Raw genomic sequence first — 17,376 nt, 5'->3', positions numbered from 1 at the left:
CAGTCACATAATTAAAGCTCAGATGTTGTGTGCAACTACCTTTGTGGGCATGTACTCTCTGGACCCAAGAGAGCGGGCAAGTCTTCATAACAGAGTAGGGTACACTAATTGTATGCATCTTGTTCATTACATTCTGAAAAAGCAAAGAAAGACAAAAAGTAATCAATACCCAACACATACTCAGCATTTTAAAACTGAACTATCATTAATGGTTTTAGGCACAGAAGTAACATATGCTCTTTGAAAGAAATCTGAAATATTAACTCTAAGGCTGAAGTCTTATCTGCTATCTACCCTTAAACCTGGTTCGTTCCTCTCCTCCTCAGAGATTACCGGTTATGAAACTGGCATGTATCCTCCGGGCCCTTTTGCTGTATAACTTATATTTGTCCCCAAAGGAAGATAAAAGTATTTTTAACATTAAAAGGCATCATATCATATATAGATTGGCAGCCTGCTTTTTTTTCACTTAAAATGTTTTAGAGCTAAATCTGTGCACACAAGTATAAGAGATCTACATAATACTTCTTGAGCTGCTGCATACTATTCCACAGTATGACTATAGCACAATTTATTTAGGTATTTCTCTATCATTTATAACGTTTGCTACTACAAACAGTGTTTCTCAAGGAACATATTTATACTCACTTCCCTGCACACGTGTGCAAGTGTCTGTCTACGGTAGATACAGAAAGTAGTACTGCTGGGTCATAGGATATGTGCTTTTAAAAGTCACCAGATACTGCCAAACTGCCCTCCAACCCGCTAAGCACTTTCATCATGCACATGCTCACTACATCCCACAAAGAGCTGGCTATTACAAAGCAAGAAATCAGCGTTTCCCTGATTCTTACAGGAGGATCTGCTCAGACTTCTTAAGTGTTTGGGTAGATAAAGCTGAGTGAGCTGAGCGAGTCATGGAATTTGGTGTCTCTCCTGCCCCCCAAACCAAATATACACAGGACCCCGGTTCCCAAAGAGATCCAGCCCACAGAGTAATTAAGTCTTGGTATTTAGATTGGCCATTCTGATCATCACCTAAGTGGCCCCCCAAAATACAAGACACCACTGTAAACCTCTTTTACCTCCTTCCCCCACGTTTCTAGCTATGGTGACAAATTTTGGGATTTTCAAGGACAAAATGGTGTTAATACTAGTTCTTCTACACGTCCCCATCTTGCTCTTTGTATCACAGGTAGAAAATTCCCTCTAACCCCTCAAAAGGGTGTTTTAACCAATCAAAAGGGCTTCAGAAATGAGCTAGAAATTATGTACACTGAAGGAACAGGCTCTTACTACTTTGAAGTGTGTCCTGGGTGAAAAGGGATCCTCCTCCTCTTCCCCTAGGCTTCATTTGCTACTCTTTCTCAGATTCCTGCAATACGCAAGGAAGTTGGAAGAGACAATCTCTTGAAGGTCCTCTTCAACTTTTGGACCCTTTGTCTCTCTTCCCTCCAAATCAGCACGCTATATACGGTAGTTTTTCCCATTGAAATGTCCCCTCCTTACCTCCACCCACAAGATATCTCCATATGGCTAAATCTTGCCCATTTTTCAAAGTCCAACTCAATTGTCGCTCTTCTATAAAAATGGCCTGATGCTGGAGGTGGGAGGGACTCACCTTTCTCTAACTCCCACAGCATGTTACCTGTTCCTCTATTGTGGAAAGGAGCTGATCTACCTCGTTACTTTACTCTTTAATTGTTGCTTGGAGTCATTCAATACATTTTGCCCAATGGAAAAGTTAAATGTCATTAAGCACAGTTACCAGGATCTAAATACATTCATGTAAATCCTTTCTTCAGAAAAGAGAAGAAGTAAATCTCAAATGTACTTTAATCATACATATATAGTCATTTGTAGAAAAGTGGTACTATAATAGTTTTGAGCCGTCATAGCAGATGTTTAAAAAATTTTTGATCCTAAGTTCTCCTACACAGTTATGTGAAGAGTATGTCCAACCACACACTGAAGAAAAAACAGAATTACATTCTCCTTTAAAAAAGTTACCATCTGTATTACAAAATTCTTCTGGAAAATATTATTGATTTTTGGGGGGCTTACATTTCAAATAACCACTGGGAGATGCTCTGGTTACACAGCTTACATACCGACCTGAATTATAAGCACAATTTACACTAAAGGCCATAATTCTGAGGAGCTTACCGCAAACATGCCATGCCATAGCCCGGCATCCTTCTTAAAGTCTAAAACATTTACCACTGTCTCCCCTAAGATTGAAAAAATAGGAAAAAGGAAATCATCTTCAGTGTTAAGCAGCAGATGTGTTTCATTTGTCTCTATTAAACAACTGATTTTATACTTCTGAAGAAATCACTAAAAGCTTCTGATTACTTGAGGGTCCCCTCAAACTGGCTAGGGGACCGATCACAGGGGAACAAGGTCACAGAAGAGATAAGGAGTCTGAAACTTATTATGACATAGGCACTGTCTTCCAAGAGGTAATATTTTTTTCCTAATTATACAAGGAACACATGCTTATTTTAGAAACTCTGCATGTTTCAGAAACACATGTAAAAAATTATACTTTCTAGAGGAAGTAAAAAAAGTTGGTGTATATCTATATCTATATATTTATATAGATCTACACATACTTCTAAGCATCCTTATATCTAGACAGATATCTACCATGACAAAACGGGCATACTGCACTGTATCTAATTTGTTTCCACTTAATGATATATTGAAATAATTTCCTTAGATCTTTAATATTCAAGATCAGGAGTCTTAATGCTTCAGGGTATAACCCACTACTTGAGCATATTATAATTTAATCAATCTCCATTTTTTTGGCTTTTGATTGCTTCCATTATATATATGCATTTTACCAGACAAGAATGCTGTTCTATAATGAACATGTATAACTTGCTTCATTTTATGAAAGGAAAATAAAGTACTAAAAAATTTAATATTGCAAAGAACATTCTAAGGCAAAGAGTCACTATACTATATCAACACATCTAAACTTTCACAATACAGAATACATTTTTGTGTTTTAATTTGTGCTCTTTGGTAGCTGGATTTCTTTAACTCCAAATGTACAACTGGTGTCAGCTCTATAAACACAGGGAGATGGAGATATGTAACATTCTGCAGCTAATAAACACATGGTTTTAATTTGTTTCCTATTTCTGCACTCTAGAAATCATGCTTTACATATTTGGTTTGCCCAGCATTTTAGTTCCTTTAAATTACCGCATATTTGTGAAAAAGAAAAGCAAAAGCAAGCCAAGAATGTGTCTTAGAGCACTTCACTCTGAGTTTGGTCATTAACTGGAATCCAATCTTTGAGCACTCTGCTCACAGTCACATATATCTGAAGCTCACAATGAGGGCAGTCACGAGATGAAGTCTGACCTTCAGAATAATTGCAGGCCTGGGACAGAGCTTGGCAGTGAGACAACATCGCAAGGCGGGACACGGTAACTCCCATCACACTCCCTTCTTTGCTTGTTTTATACTAGGAAAAAAAAAATCACAAAAAACAAAAGCATAAGAAACACAATAAAATGGGTTATTTCAAATGACAAACTAGAATTCCAAAATGAAACCCAGATAAGCCATGGTAATGGGCTACATTTAATATGTTTCATATGAATATTTAAGACTATACGGTAAGGCCCCAAACTCTAATCACGCAAAGATAGCATTGACAAGTGACAAAACTCAAGAAAGGATGTGTGAAAAATTCTTACAAGTTTAATTAGTCATCAGTGTCAAGTGGCTGTTAAAGAAGCTAAACAAACAAGTGACTTGAGCTGCATTAATGGAAGCACCGTATCAAAAACATGGCAAGCAGGGCACCGCAGAGTTATAGGTGGGTAAGGTGTGGTTCCTGTCTGTCAGAAGCTCCCAGGTTGGGAGGGGAACACCTAGAGATGGCCTACTCACTCCTATAAATCAATCAACTCTCATTTTGCTTTTTCCTCAATGTTCCATCCAAGTCGCTTTTTACCAAGATCAGCAACTTCTGATTGTTAAATCAAAAGGACACAAGACATACTTTATTTTATCTGACCTTTCTGTAACATGTAACATCTCCTTCCTTGACACTGTCTTCTTCCCTAGCTTTTGTGATATTCCTCTCTCCTATTCATAATCTCTCCATCTCTCTCCCCCTTCCATTCTTCTGCCCATCCCTTAAATGTTGGCATTTCCTGAAAGTTCTGTTCTTTCTCTTTTTACTTTCTTCCATCGGGATACCACATGCGCCTGATGGCTTCCAGTTCTCAACCTCTGACCCAGCCCTCCTTCCAGACATTTAGACTCGTAGAGTCAATTGTTCTCCTTGAATGACCCATAGTCCTATAAAACCCCATGTATCCACCACTGTATTCTTCATCCCCACCCCATGCCCATGAACTCTTCTTGCTGTATTTTCTATCTTGGTAAAGGGTGCCACCATCTACCCGTTGCTCAAGTCAGAAACCTGAGAGTCTTTCTTGCCTCCTCCCTCTCTAGAGTCTGTCCCTAAATCCTGTCTCTTTTCCTTCCTTCCTTCCTATCTCTCAATTCCACCCACTCTTCTCTATCCCTATCACCATGAGCTTGGGCATACCTGGATAACTGTAAAACGTGGACTCTCTGTTTACCTTATTAATCTAATCAAACCGGATACATCTTTAAATAACATATTTATTCTTATCAAACTCTTCTGACAACCCTTTAATAGCTCCCTATGACTCATAGCGTACTTTAAACTCACTAGCAATGTCCTGTGGGTCATAAGAGGGTCCTAAGTGAAAACTGCAAGTTAATTCAGAATAGCCAAAGTCTAGATGTGGAGGGTAGTCGTTCTATGTGAAGCCAGAGAGTTAAGCAGGGGCCACACAATGAAGCACCCTTCATTTTTTAGGACAAACTGATAAAGAAGTCTGAAAAGGAGTGGTCAGTGAGGCAGGAGAACTGAGGGAGCAGTCAGGGAAGCCAGTGAGCAGTGTTAAGGAGGATGGAGTGATGAACTATGTCCTCAATGAGACATGATGTGGACTGAGGGATGATGGCTACATTTGGTATTTTAATCGCCTGTTTACTTGTCTGTCATCTAAACATACTCCAATCTCTTCCATCTTTCAAAGCAATCCTCCTCGTCTCCAACATTAACACATCACGCCTCAAAGCTACTGCCCACTCTCTTCCCTTTTGTAGCCAGTTATCACCACGGGGCTCAAGGCTGAGTGGATTTTTTTCCCTCAAACTTTTTAAATTTATTGATTGGTTTATCATTTAAAACTTAGCAAACACTTGGTAAGCACTTACTAAGATGTCTCAAGCGGGATGTGGAGTCATCAAGGGCATAGCTTTTAGAGGGAAACAAATGTGAGTATAAGTCCTAGCTCTGTCATTTTTGAGTCATGTGGCCTTCGGTTGGTTACTTGAGTTCATTTAAGTCTTAGTCTCCTTATCTCAAAAGCAGGTTTTCTTTTTTAGTTAGTTAATATACAGTGCAATATTGGTTTCAGGAGTAGAATTCAGTGATTCATCACGTACATACAACGCCCAGTGCTCATATCACAACAAGTGCTGTTTTTAATACCCATCACCCATCTAGTCCATCCCCTCCCCACCTCCTTCTGTCAACACTGTTTGTTCTCTAAGAGTCTCTTGTGGTTTGTTTCCCTCTCTTCTCTTCCCCCCTTCCCATATGTTCATCTGTTTTGTTTCTTAAATTCCACATATGCGTGAAATCATATGGTATTTGTCTTTCTCTGACTGGCTTATTTTGCTTAGCACAATACATTCTAGCTCCATCCACGTCATTGTAAATGGCAAGATTTCATTCTTTTTCATGGCTGAGTAAGGTTTATAGCAGCATTATCAACAACAGCCAAACTATGGAGAGAGCCCAAATGTTCATCAACTGATACATGGATAAAGATGTAGTGTGTGTGTATACACACACACACACACACAATGGAATATTATTCCCCCATAAAGCAGGTTTAATGTCAGCCCTGACCTCACAGGGTTCGTGTGAGGGCTGACTGAGATAATGCATTGGAAGCAGCTCTTAGCCTGGTGCCTGGTATGCAGAAGGACTTAATCCCTCAAACTGAATGCTAGCAACCACTCCAGATGCTACACTGACCTTCAATACCAAACCCTCTAACCATTTGTTTTTTCTTGCTCTTTATCTTTCATCTGTTAAATTTGTTCTTTTAAAGTACAGGTATTTTCCTTCCTCGGGTCTCCATTCTTTTGCTTTCCACTCCCCTACCTCACCAAAAGCAGCAGAGAAACATCTCTGTCAGTATACATTTCTTAAACCTTTGCACATCTCTAAGTCTTGTGTAACTTTCTTATATGAGAAGGATCACTTTTTTTTTTTTTTTTTGCTTTCTCTTGAATGTGTATTTATGTTAAAAATAATTAGAACAGAAGGCCCACCACAAGCATTTTATAAGCCAAAAGATGGAACTCTAACAAACCAGGAGGCTTTTCTAACATTAAAGCTGCAAAAGGTTAGTTTTGACTTTTATAAGATAGCAACTGAAGCCACAGGAAGCCACAATGTATTAGTCTCAGGACTTACCTCAATGTACGCTGGTTCTGTACCGGCAGGTGAGATGTGGGGCTGCCAGTCTTTAGGTGGCTTTGAAAGGTACTTGGAATCTGTTACGACCCATTTGAGCCGGGGCCAACCTAAATCAAACCCAAAATGAAAATTGAATTGCCTAAGCCATAAGGGAAGGAGTTCACATTGAACTGGTCGTTTTAAATATCAAGAGACCAAATCAAGGTCATCTTATAATCAGTAACATACTATATTTATTAGTTTTCAGTGATAGATCACCAGACAATTATACCTTCTTTCAAAAGTACAATCGTTCCACATGCTAATTTCCGGCCTTCACATTACCTCAACAATTGGGAGGTCCATTTGGCAATGGAAGTCCACTGAGGTTAGTGGTCTATCCTCTGTCTCTACATGTAGCATTTAGCTTTAGTGAACAGAGTGGTAGCTTTTTCCAACCATCAGCATAAAGGTTAGGGGTGTGGGCTGTGGAATCAGACAGATTTGGGTTCAAATCGCTGCTCTGCCATTTATTAGCTGTGACTTTGGGCAAGTTACTTAACCTCTCTGTGTCTCAGTTTCCTCACCTGTAAAACGGGGATAATAATTGTACCTACTTCATAAGAATGTGAAAATTAAATAAGAAAATATATGTTAAGTAGTTAGCTATTATTAAATTAAGACACTGATCAAACCACTAAGCTTTAACTGTTAACTGATAATTCAAAGTATAAATATTACTAACCTTTAAACTGTACAATTTCTCCATTCTGGGTTTTTGGCAGCCCCTTTAGACAAACTTCACTGGTCAGAGCTAAGGCGATACCACAGCTTCCTAGCAAGAAGCCAATCTGCTGACCTCCGGCATCCTGTGGAGAGAAGGTAATGAGCACGACAGGGGAGTGAGCATGAGCACACCCATGCCCCAAACCTAGCACTTAGCAATGCTCTGGCACTTGTGTGATAACATTCATGGAACCCCACTGCTACCTGGCAGTTGTCAACATCCAATGACAATATGTTCTTCCAAATAATTTCTACAGTACAATGATTTCCTGAGTACAAATCAAGTATTTTATTAATCTGACATTGCTGAGGATGAATTCTACCAGTCAATGTGACCATTTTACTCAAAAGTTAGCAATGCTTCTCTTTTAAATTAATTTTAGGGGCGCCTGGGTGGCTCAGTGGGTTAAGCGTCCGACTTCAGCTCAGGTCATGATCTCACAGTTCATGGGTTCGAACCCTGCGTCAGGCTCTCTGCTGACAGCTCAGAGCCTGGAGCCTGCTTCAGATTCTGTGTCTCCCTCTCTCTCTGCCCCTCCCTGGCTCGCATACTGTCTCTGTCTCTGTCTCTCTTTCTCAAAAACAAACATTAAAAAAAAATTTTTTTTTACAGTTAATTTCAGGCCAGTGAAATAGATGTGAACATGGTTAAGCTGTGTTGACCTAGCCACATCCCCAAATTCAAAAGCAAAGCAACCCAGGTCAGAATAAAATAATGTAAATGGACACCAAAGGTCTACATTTACAATGAAAGTGAATGGATGGTTATACCCAAATCCATATACTCTTTATTATTATATTTTAAAGGAGGTAATATTTAAGCCTTATGGCTGGGGTGCCTGGGTGGCTCAGTCAGTTAAGTGTCCAACTTCAGCTCAAGTCATGATCTCACAGTTCGTGAGTTCGAGCCCAGCATCAGGCTCTGTGCTGACAGTTCAGAGCCTGGAGCCTGCTTCGGATTCTGTGTCTCCCTCTCTCTCTGCCCCTCCCCTAGTTGTGTGCGCGCTCTCTCTCTCTCTCTCTCAAAAACTGAACATTAAAAAAAAAGATTTAAGACTTATGGCAAGAGCAGAGAAAACAACAAAAGATATAAAGTATTTCCATTAAAATACCACCTTAAAAGTATCATTATGAAACCACACAAACACAGCCAACTCAATAATTTAAGAACAACCTTACGATTTCCTGACTGATCTAAAGATACTATATCCCATCAACCAAAGTTTCAGGGATGTTATCAATTTGTTTTTCATTCCTTTCAGAAAAAAAAAAAATATATATGTATTTGTAAATCCACAGTATCTACCATATTTGTCTTTATCATGATCTCTCAATAATAAACTATATGAGAAATTTAGGGTCAAACAGCTCACAGAGAAATCATTCGGTTAAACTTGAAAACTTGTTACATATGCTGCATGGGCTGATGTGACATTAAAGTAAAATCTTATCTCCCAGAGTAGTAACATGCCATCATCACTGTGTCATCCTTCAACCTAAGGAAAACCCTGGGCTGTATGATACAGTTAAAGGAAAACCCTTTATACAAAGTTCCCACCTTGTAAATGTGGATTATCTATAGTCTCTGAAGCAATAGGGGTCTTCTTTATAAACAGTAATTACTGAAAAGTCAGGTATACCCCCATGATTCTCAAGTGATATATATACTATATAAAGTCTATCTTAGTTGAAAATGTATTATTTTCATGAAACTTATAAATAATAATAATTATTTTTCTACAACTCTCATGTTTTTAGAAAGTGAAGCTGAGTACTTAAGAAAACGGTTAGGCTGTTTCTAATGTCATGATGGAATCAATTGATCCAAGAACCCGATGCCCACCATGTCACATCAGGCTACATTCCTCTTAAATTCAGCAATGTTACCTTTCTGGTAAGAGGTACCTCTATAGGCACTGGAATCACTTCTGCCAGGAGACATCCATAAAAAGCCACCATAAACATGACTGGATCATTGTTGGGGTAAACCAGGGCTACCTAAAATGCATAATGACATTCAATAACAGGAACAAAAACAAATACCTTCAATATCATTCTCTAAAATAAACATATATATATATGTGTATATATATATATATATATACATACATATACATATATATATATATATATATATATATATATTGCACATATCACGAACACAAACTATTTAATAGCCTAAAGGAAATTAAGTTATTGAGAAAGATGCACAAATCTAAAAAGATCTCTAGCATACCCAGGATTACACTAGACACATTTTAGAAACTGTAATGCAATTCATCATCATGATAAGAAAAAATTGTCACTGAATTCTACTGGTGATTGAGCAATTAACAACTCACCTTAAGTAGTAAGTTAATTACTTGTGAAACCTAAGGCAATTTACTTTAGTGCAGGACTAAATAAAATAAATGTAATGGATCTCTCTAGATAGGCCAGCATATTAGAGAATAAGCCTTACAACTCTCAGAGAACTCACAAGTGTTGACTGACTTGATTGCCACTGTAGGGCCAGCTCAAGGTTTCTTATTCTTTAATGAGTTCACTGCTCACTTAACTTTAATCCCTACTCAGTTAACTAACAACGCAAGTACTCTAGCATGAAGGCACTGGTAAGAGGTGTAAGTAACACCGGCACAAACCACTATGGATAAAAAGTTAATTCTTCTACAAAAGATAAACAGTGAAGCTTGTGTAATGCGTTCAAAATTGTGATCTCACCTGTAATGTCTGACAGGGATAACTGACCCTTCCCAATTTACTCAAGGAATGCAAAACCCCAGAAGTCATGATCATTGTGAAGCTTGTTACTTGGCTTAGATGTTCATAGATTGACATGTGAAACTTAATTGTGCCACTAGACTGCTGTTTCCCCTTCTTTAACTTTCAAATTCTCTTAACTCACTCCCAAGTTAAGTTCAATTCTCAAGTTGTTAATCCTTCCTAGAGTTCTGAAAAATACGAATTCCAGAAAAGATTTAAGACAACCCATTTCTTTCCTGTACACAAGTAGAGGACACAAAATTACCTTCCTAGGGTTCAGTGAGGACCAGGAAACCCTCATGTATTACAGTTATAAGTAGAGTCACCCTTTAGGTGTCCTCTGCCACAATGCAAAGGTATTTTTAAAAGGCTAGTTCAGGAAGTTCTGGATCATGCGTCTACTCAAAACAGCCCTGCTGTGAGTTGGTGCTTTGTTCTACAAACACCAAATAGAAAATCATGTTTGATGGTAAGAAGTAATCATATACAGGTCATTGATAGGAAAAAAATCTTCAAAAAGTAAAAATATTTTTTTGTTTAATGTCACCTCCAATTAAAGAAGAAATTAAATGATATCATTTTGTTTCTTCTTAGAATATGGGTCTCCCTCCCTTTCTACATAAAACCACAGAAAATTTTTTGAAAAACTTTATGGGGCAATTTTTAATAAAAAAAGTCAGACTAAACTTTATTGCTATTTTTGTTGTCTGATTATTGAACTATTTATTTCCAGAAAGAGGCTCCTCTCTCTTTTATTAGCACAAGAGTTAACTGATTTAGCAGCTACAGAAAGGGACATGTGAATTTCCTTCATCTACAAATACAAAAATTATCACCTGGTATTCAGCTAACTTTGGTTGGAACCAAACCATTTTCATTTTCTAAGAATAAAAGTTATATAAACTGTGCTGTTGTACGTTAAAAATTCAGAATGTGCGTATTAGAAAACAATAAAACATCACCTCCCTAAAACCAAAAAACCAATTACCCTGTCTCCAGGTTTTAATACAGGTTCATTTTTGGTCCCCAGTTTATTAAGCAGTGTGTAGGCCAACTTTAAACTTCTGCTCCACAACTTTCCTGGAAAAAGAAAAGAATCATATAGAAAAAAACAGGCCTACCTCAGCGAGGAGGCATTCAGTTCATCAGCAGGTTTAATAAGACAATGGCCACTTCCAAATGACTCATTAGACAAACATCACCCCCCAAGACAAAGTCCCTCCCCCACAAAAAAATGCTTTATATTCACTGGAGTTTACAAAAGCCAGCCCTGTTTCCAAACAAAAGAAAACATCACCAGATGCTCATTCTGGTTTAGATAATATTTCAAATTCTCTTGTGAAGTAATCCGAGTATCTTTAGAAGTAATGTGATGTGGGCTGATCCAACATTTATCTTTTTAATTAAAAAACATTTTTTTAACATTTATTTATTTTTGAGAGAAACACAGAGAGAGAGGGAGACACAGAATCTGAAGCAGGCTCTGAGCTGTCAGCACAGAGCCTGACATGGGGCTTGAACTCACAGACCACGAGATCATGACCTGAGCTGAAGTCACACTTAACCTACTGAGCCACACAGGCACCCTTAGGCTGGTCACATTTAAAGGAGGGCAACAATTTTCATCACAGGGATGAAAATCAGAAGACTACTTCTGTTCTGAGCTTTTTCTGAAGAATCACTTACATATGTGGTATTAGATATTTGAGGTTAACCACAAAGCAAAAGTATGACTCAAATGATTAAGCATTCCATACCAACGTATTTCAGTGAAAACAGACAAAATGGAAACTAACTAGATGAAACATGTAGATACATTCACAGATGTTAAATAAACATGTAAAGATTTGGCCAGCTAACTACTTTAAGGTTTAATATACAGCTTCTGAAATGAGTGCTAAAAATAATTTTTGGGAGGGAAAAAAGCCTATTCTTCCTCTCTTCCTGCTCCCTCTCTCCAAACACCCTTAGAAATTCTTATCATAGATTATGTAGAAAGTGAAGGACAAGTCATGCCATTTTGAGTAGACAGGTTAGTTTTACATATAACTCATTCAGAGGGGCAGCTAAAATTTAAACTCATGTCAACCTGTCCAATTGTTTAAATAAAAACTGTTTTTTCCCTAAAATTATTCTGTATGTAGGTCTATGGACAATGTGCTTCACTTCTGAAGGGAAAAAGGAGTATGTATGAATAAACTAGTACAAACTCTCAGAGCCCAGGTCGAATCCATTCTTCTTTTTTACTTTTTTCCAAGAATAGAATTTAATGATTCATCACTTACATATAACACACCCAGTGCTCATCCCAACAAGTGCCCTCCTTAATGCCCATCCCCCACCTAACACCAGGCCAGCAACCCTCAGTCTGTATTTAAGAGTCTCTTATGGTTTGTCTCCTTTTTTTTTTTTTTATCTTATTTTTGCTTCCCTTTCCCCTATGTTCATCTGTTTTGTTTCTTAAGTTCTACATGAGTGAAATCACACAATTATTTGTCTTTCTCTGACTTATTTCGCTTAGCATAATACACTCTAGTTGAATCCATTTGTTTTGTTAGTTAAAAACTGAAAAATAAAGTTATTTTAAGTGAATTCAAGTTACTTTTAAAAGTTATTAAAAAAATTTTTTTTAATGTTTATTTATTTTTGAGAGAGACAGAGACAGAATGTGAGTGGGTTAGGGGCAGAGAGAGAGGGAGACACAGAAGGAGAAGCAGGCTCCAGGCTCTGAGCTGTCAGCACAGAGCCCAACGTGGGGCTCGAATTCACAAGCTGTGAGATCATGGCCTGAGCCGAAGTTGGACACTGAACTGACGGAGCCACCCAGGCGCCCCCCACTTTTAAAAGTTACTTAAAAAAGAAAAATAAAGGGTTCCTACGGTGGCTTAGTCAGCTAAGAGTCCAGCTTTTGTTGACTTTTGGCTCAGGTCATGATCCCAGAGTCGTGGGATCAAGCCCAAGTTGGGCTCTATGCTGATTGTGGAGCCTGCTTAAGGTTCTCTCTCTCCCTCTGCCCTTCTCCCTGACTCAACTTCTCTCTCTCTTTCTCTAAAAGAACAAACAAACAAACAAAAAGGATGGGGCACCTGGTTGGTTCAGTCAGTTAAGCGTCCCACTCTTGATTTTGGCTCAGGTCATGATCTCGTGCTTTGTGTGTTGAGCCTGCTTGGGATTCTCTCTCTCTCTCCGTCTCTCTCTGCCCCTCCCCGGCTTATGCTTGCATGTGCTCTCTCTCCCTCCCTCTCTTAAAATAAATAAATAAATAAATAAATAAATAAATAAATAAATAAATAAATAAATAAAAGATGTAATCTTCAATTTTTAGATAAAACTGTCATATTTTTAACACATTTCCAGCCCAAATGTCTTTTCCAAATCGTCTTCTAATATTTAACTCAGCCGTGGATCCACAAAGCCTCTTTCTTCTTTCTGCTCTTTTAAATATTAGCTGCTTTGCAAATATCATTTAGCAAATGAAAATATTTGACAGTAGCTCTACTTAGAACTTAGGATCCTGTTAAAATAACTTACAAGATCTCTTGAAACACAATGACCAGCAACTGCTAAATATCAAGATCTATCACTACCTGTGATAATCTGAAGAACTATTAGGAGAAAAGGAAGGAGCTGCGAATCTTGCAAACTCACCATACGTAAGAGTGTAAACTGGTTTCCCCGTCACGTCCAGTGCGGTCAGACATGGGCATTTTGCTTGAGTGGTGCCCCAGCGCTGTAGGGCCGACTCGAGAGCAGGAGGCCAGTTACAGATGACTCCTAATGGCTCCCCCTTCACAGGGGTCATCTGCCGACCCTCAGGCTTGGGCTGGTTGGGGTCTGGCTGAGGTACTGTACCAAAAAACCCCAATGGGTTATAAAAATATTATCTGAAATACATACAGATACCAACTAACACAACTCAGGTCTCTAATCGCAAATATATTTCCCTTTTCTCTTCATCTTTATTTGGTTTAAACTCACTCTGAGAAAAGAAAGGACATCGTTAGAAATAGTAATCCACCAAGTGGGCCTTAATTCATCTTCCACATAATTGTGAAATCAATATTTAATATAGTTTATGTAATAAACAAATCCTGACCCTAACAAAGAAAATCACTGAACATACAGAAAAGCACAAAGCATACATTTCTTTCTAGTAATTTTGTAATTTTTACTCAACTTGTTTTAAAATCCTTACAGTTTGTGTCTCAAGTTAGAGAGCCAGGTTCCACTTCACCGGGTTACATTTAATGAAAAAGCATTAAACTGTGAGTCAGAAACCCAAATTTACATTTACGTTTTACTAGTAAAACATAATTTCCTTATCTGTAAAATGGGGATAGTAACACTTCTACCACAAGGTCAGTATTAAACTCAAACAGAAAATGAGCACAAATGACAATGTTCCATGTCTCCATGCCTTCCATATCTCATCTGGTCAATCCCTTTGCTCCTGGTATACCTGGACTCATCCTTCTCAGGATGCGGCTCAAACGGCACATTTTCTGGGAAGCCGTCCCCAGTCATTCCTTCCTTAGCTCCCACCCATGTGGTTGTCAACCCTTATTAAAGCACCAAGGATCTTTAAGGGCTTCTTTTACTGTGTAAGTTTTTCTCTCCGAGACTGACAACTTCTTGAAGGAAGGCATGGATTTAGTCCTTTTATTGCCTATAGCACCTAATACATAATGGTACTTCTTAATCAATGTTAATTAAATTGAACTGGATTAGAGGCACCCGGGTGACTCAGTTGGTTAAGCATTTGACTTCAGCTCAAGTCTTGATCTCATGGTTCGTGAGCTTGATCCCCATTCTGGGCTCTGTGCTGACAGTGTGGAGCCTGCATGGGATTCTCTCTCTGTCTCTCTGTCTCTCTCTCTCTTCCCCCTGCTCACTTGCACTCTCTCTCTCAAAAATAAATGAACTATAAATAAATAAATAAAACTGGATTGGGGGAACAAACGTGCTAGACTATCAACATGGTCATTCCACAGACTGGAGGTGAATATTTCATATTTTTTCATATGAATAAAACAAAAGTCCTCTTACTTTTTCTACAACAAATTAATATTATTTCAATAATAAAAAGCAAAAACATTCTACTTTCATAGCAGAAAAGATAACTGATACATGGAACAAAGTCAAGTATTTACTGAGTGCCAATTATATGCACAGATGTAATAAACACTGAGTGTTCACCATTCTTGGAACAAACATTTATTGTTTCTCTTAATTTCTAAAATTTTATTTATTTTTGAGAGAGAGCACACGAGCCAGGGAGGACAGATAGAAAAGAAGAAGACACGGAATCTGAAGCAGGCTCCAGGCTCTGAACTGCCAGCACAGAACCCGATGCAGGGTTCTGCATCGGGATCTCACGAACAGTGAGATCATGACCTGAGCTGAAGTCAGACACTCAGCCAACCGAGCCACCCAGGCGCCCCTAACATTTACTGTTTCTAATCAGTGCTAGGGGCAAGCAGCAGAGTCCCTCATTAGGTATCTGAAGTGCGAGAGGGACCCGTGCACATACCCAGAGCTAAGGCGACTAAACAAGAGCAGTGCATGACAGAGACTTTATAGGGAGGGCAGAAGAAGACCACATCACCCAGGCTAGAGGATGGAGTCCTCCATGGGAGCCGAATCTTAAAGGAAGGGTAGGAATTAGCCAGGTGAGTGGGAGATGACAGAAGAGGCATAGAATGGAGAAGAACAGAATAAGCACCACATATTAGAAGAGCAAATGAAGTATGAAATTTATTTTATAGCTCAACTTAACAACAGATTTGGGAAACTTACTGAAAATGTCTTGACTTTTTTTCTACTGACATAGAACTAATGAAATAGTTTCACTTCCCAATTTACTGCCCTAGGTAAATTATGTTTCAACTGCCCTTCTAGTTCATATATCCCCAGACTCTAAACCACCAAGATTAAGTAAAAAGATAAACACGGGTGATTCTAAATAGTTTGGTTTTATGGACAGACTGTATATATGGCAGGCATAGTCTTCCGGTCATAAGAGTGTGTACATTATTGCCATCCACCAGGCCTCAACGCAGACCCTGGCGGACACTCTTTCAGACTTCCGAAGACGTATGGATATTTTCCTTTTCCAAAGATAATCATGATTTGAATAAGCAATTGCTGTCTATTTATAATTAGTGGAAAGCTGTTAGTGCTATTCTGTCGATGAAAACTGTTCAAGTGTGATTCTTACTAAACCCTGACCTTCATTTGCCTGGTCAATACACAGTTCCAGAAATACTGAAGAGGCTATTATTGGTGTTAGCACCTTGAATGTCAGTGTATGTAGGAAGATGTCCATAGTTCAAAGAGTTTGGTGACTCCTACAGAACAGAAAGTCATCTTAACCTCATATGCCAGGTTGCTTGTTGCTTCCAGCTGAATAAAGTGGACTAAGACCAGATCTAGTCTATTAATGTGCCTAGTGCAAGCATCATTAACATGTCCAAAGTGATCGAAGCCTACCATTAGTCTCAGGATATAAAAATGAACTACAAAAGCTACCAGGCTCAGTTCTTTGGACAAAACCTATTGTCATTCAACTTCAAGAATCATCAAATGCCAGCCACCTTCATTTCATCTATGCTGCTTCTCATTTGACTCCCAATTCTTCCTATTAAATCCTAAACATCATATGATTTCAGCCATAAATATTTGTCAAATTACTAAATAAATCACTGACTACTGCCACTTCCACTTTCTGCCCTTCTCCCAAATGCTGTATTAGTGGATACATGCTTATTGGCTAAACTATTTTCAGGGGCGTGCATTTTAGTACCAGAATATTCTAGGTGCAAACAGTATGAAGGAATGGCTATATTTTCATAAATCTTTGAACTTTTCACCATCTACCACACTGTCCTGTATAAAGCAGACATGTGTGTTGGCTGGTTGATTTAACGAAAAGATTATATCAAAAAGGACCAGGTAAATGTTTGAGGTCAAATTTGACATGTGTATTCTAGGATAATGCAACACGTAAATACCTAGGGAAAGAAGAGCAGAGAACTCTGAATTCTTTCACAAAAATGCTGCCTTGTTCATCCTTAAATCCTACCATACCTTAAACACCATGTAGTAATTGCTTAAGATATATCTGTTGAAGGAATGTATGTTTTTGGTATTATTACTACTACCTTCCACAATTTCTTCAGAGTCATCCACAAAAAATTCCTTTAAGGGAGGCCTTTTGGGTCGTTTGAGAGTGTTGAGAAGCTGCTGGATTTTTGTGGATACTCTGCTACTGACAGGAACACCTGTAAGGGGGG

The 17,376-nt window shown here is 38.5% G+C and overlaps 1 protein-coding gene across 4 annotated transcripts in view; it reads right to left on the bottom strand.

Moving 5' to 3' along the window:
* The window catches only part of DIP2B (disco interacting protein 2 homolog B), a 225,166-nt gene that overhangs the window by 48,223 nt on the left and 159,567 nt on the right, over positions 1-17,376 (bottom strand). For 2 of the 4 annotated variants that reach the window (XM_042992273.1, XM_042992276.1), the window contains 9 exons: positions 17,242-17,364; positions 13,733-13,930; positions 11,073-11,164; positions 9,209-9,319; positions 7,281-7,404; positions 6,554-6,663; positions 3,379-3,481; positions 2,167-2,231; positions 40-133 (listed from right to left, as the gene is read on the bottom strand). In XM_042992273.1, the coding sequence (XP_042848207.1) occupies positions 40-133; positions 2,167-2,231; positions 3,379-3,481; positions 6,554-6,663; positions 7,281-7,404; positions 9,209-9,319; positions 11,073-11,164; positions 13,733-13,930; positions 17,242-17,364 (1,020 nt within the window). The remainder of the gene's footprint in view (positions 1-39; positions 134-2,166; positions 2,232-3,378; positions 3,482-6,553; positions 6,664-7,280; positions 7,405-9,208; positions 9,320-11,072; positions 11,165-13,732; positions 13,931-17,241; positions 17,365-17,376) is intronic. The other 2 variants (XM_042992275.1, XM_042992274.1) reach the window with 2 other exon arrangements.

The sequence above is a fragment of the Panthera tigris genome, chromosome B4 (genome assembly GCF_018350195.1).
Source record: "Panthera tigris isolate Pti1 chromosome B4, P.tigris_Pti1_mat1.1, whole genome shotgun sequence".
Taxonomy (NCBI): domain Eukaryota; kingdom Metazoa; phylum Chordata; class Mammalia; order Carnivora; family Felidae; genus Panthera; species Panthera tigris.
This window is presented reverse-complemented; position numbering and strand designations above follow the sequence as displayed.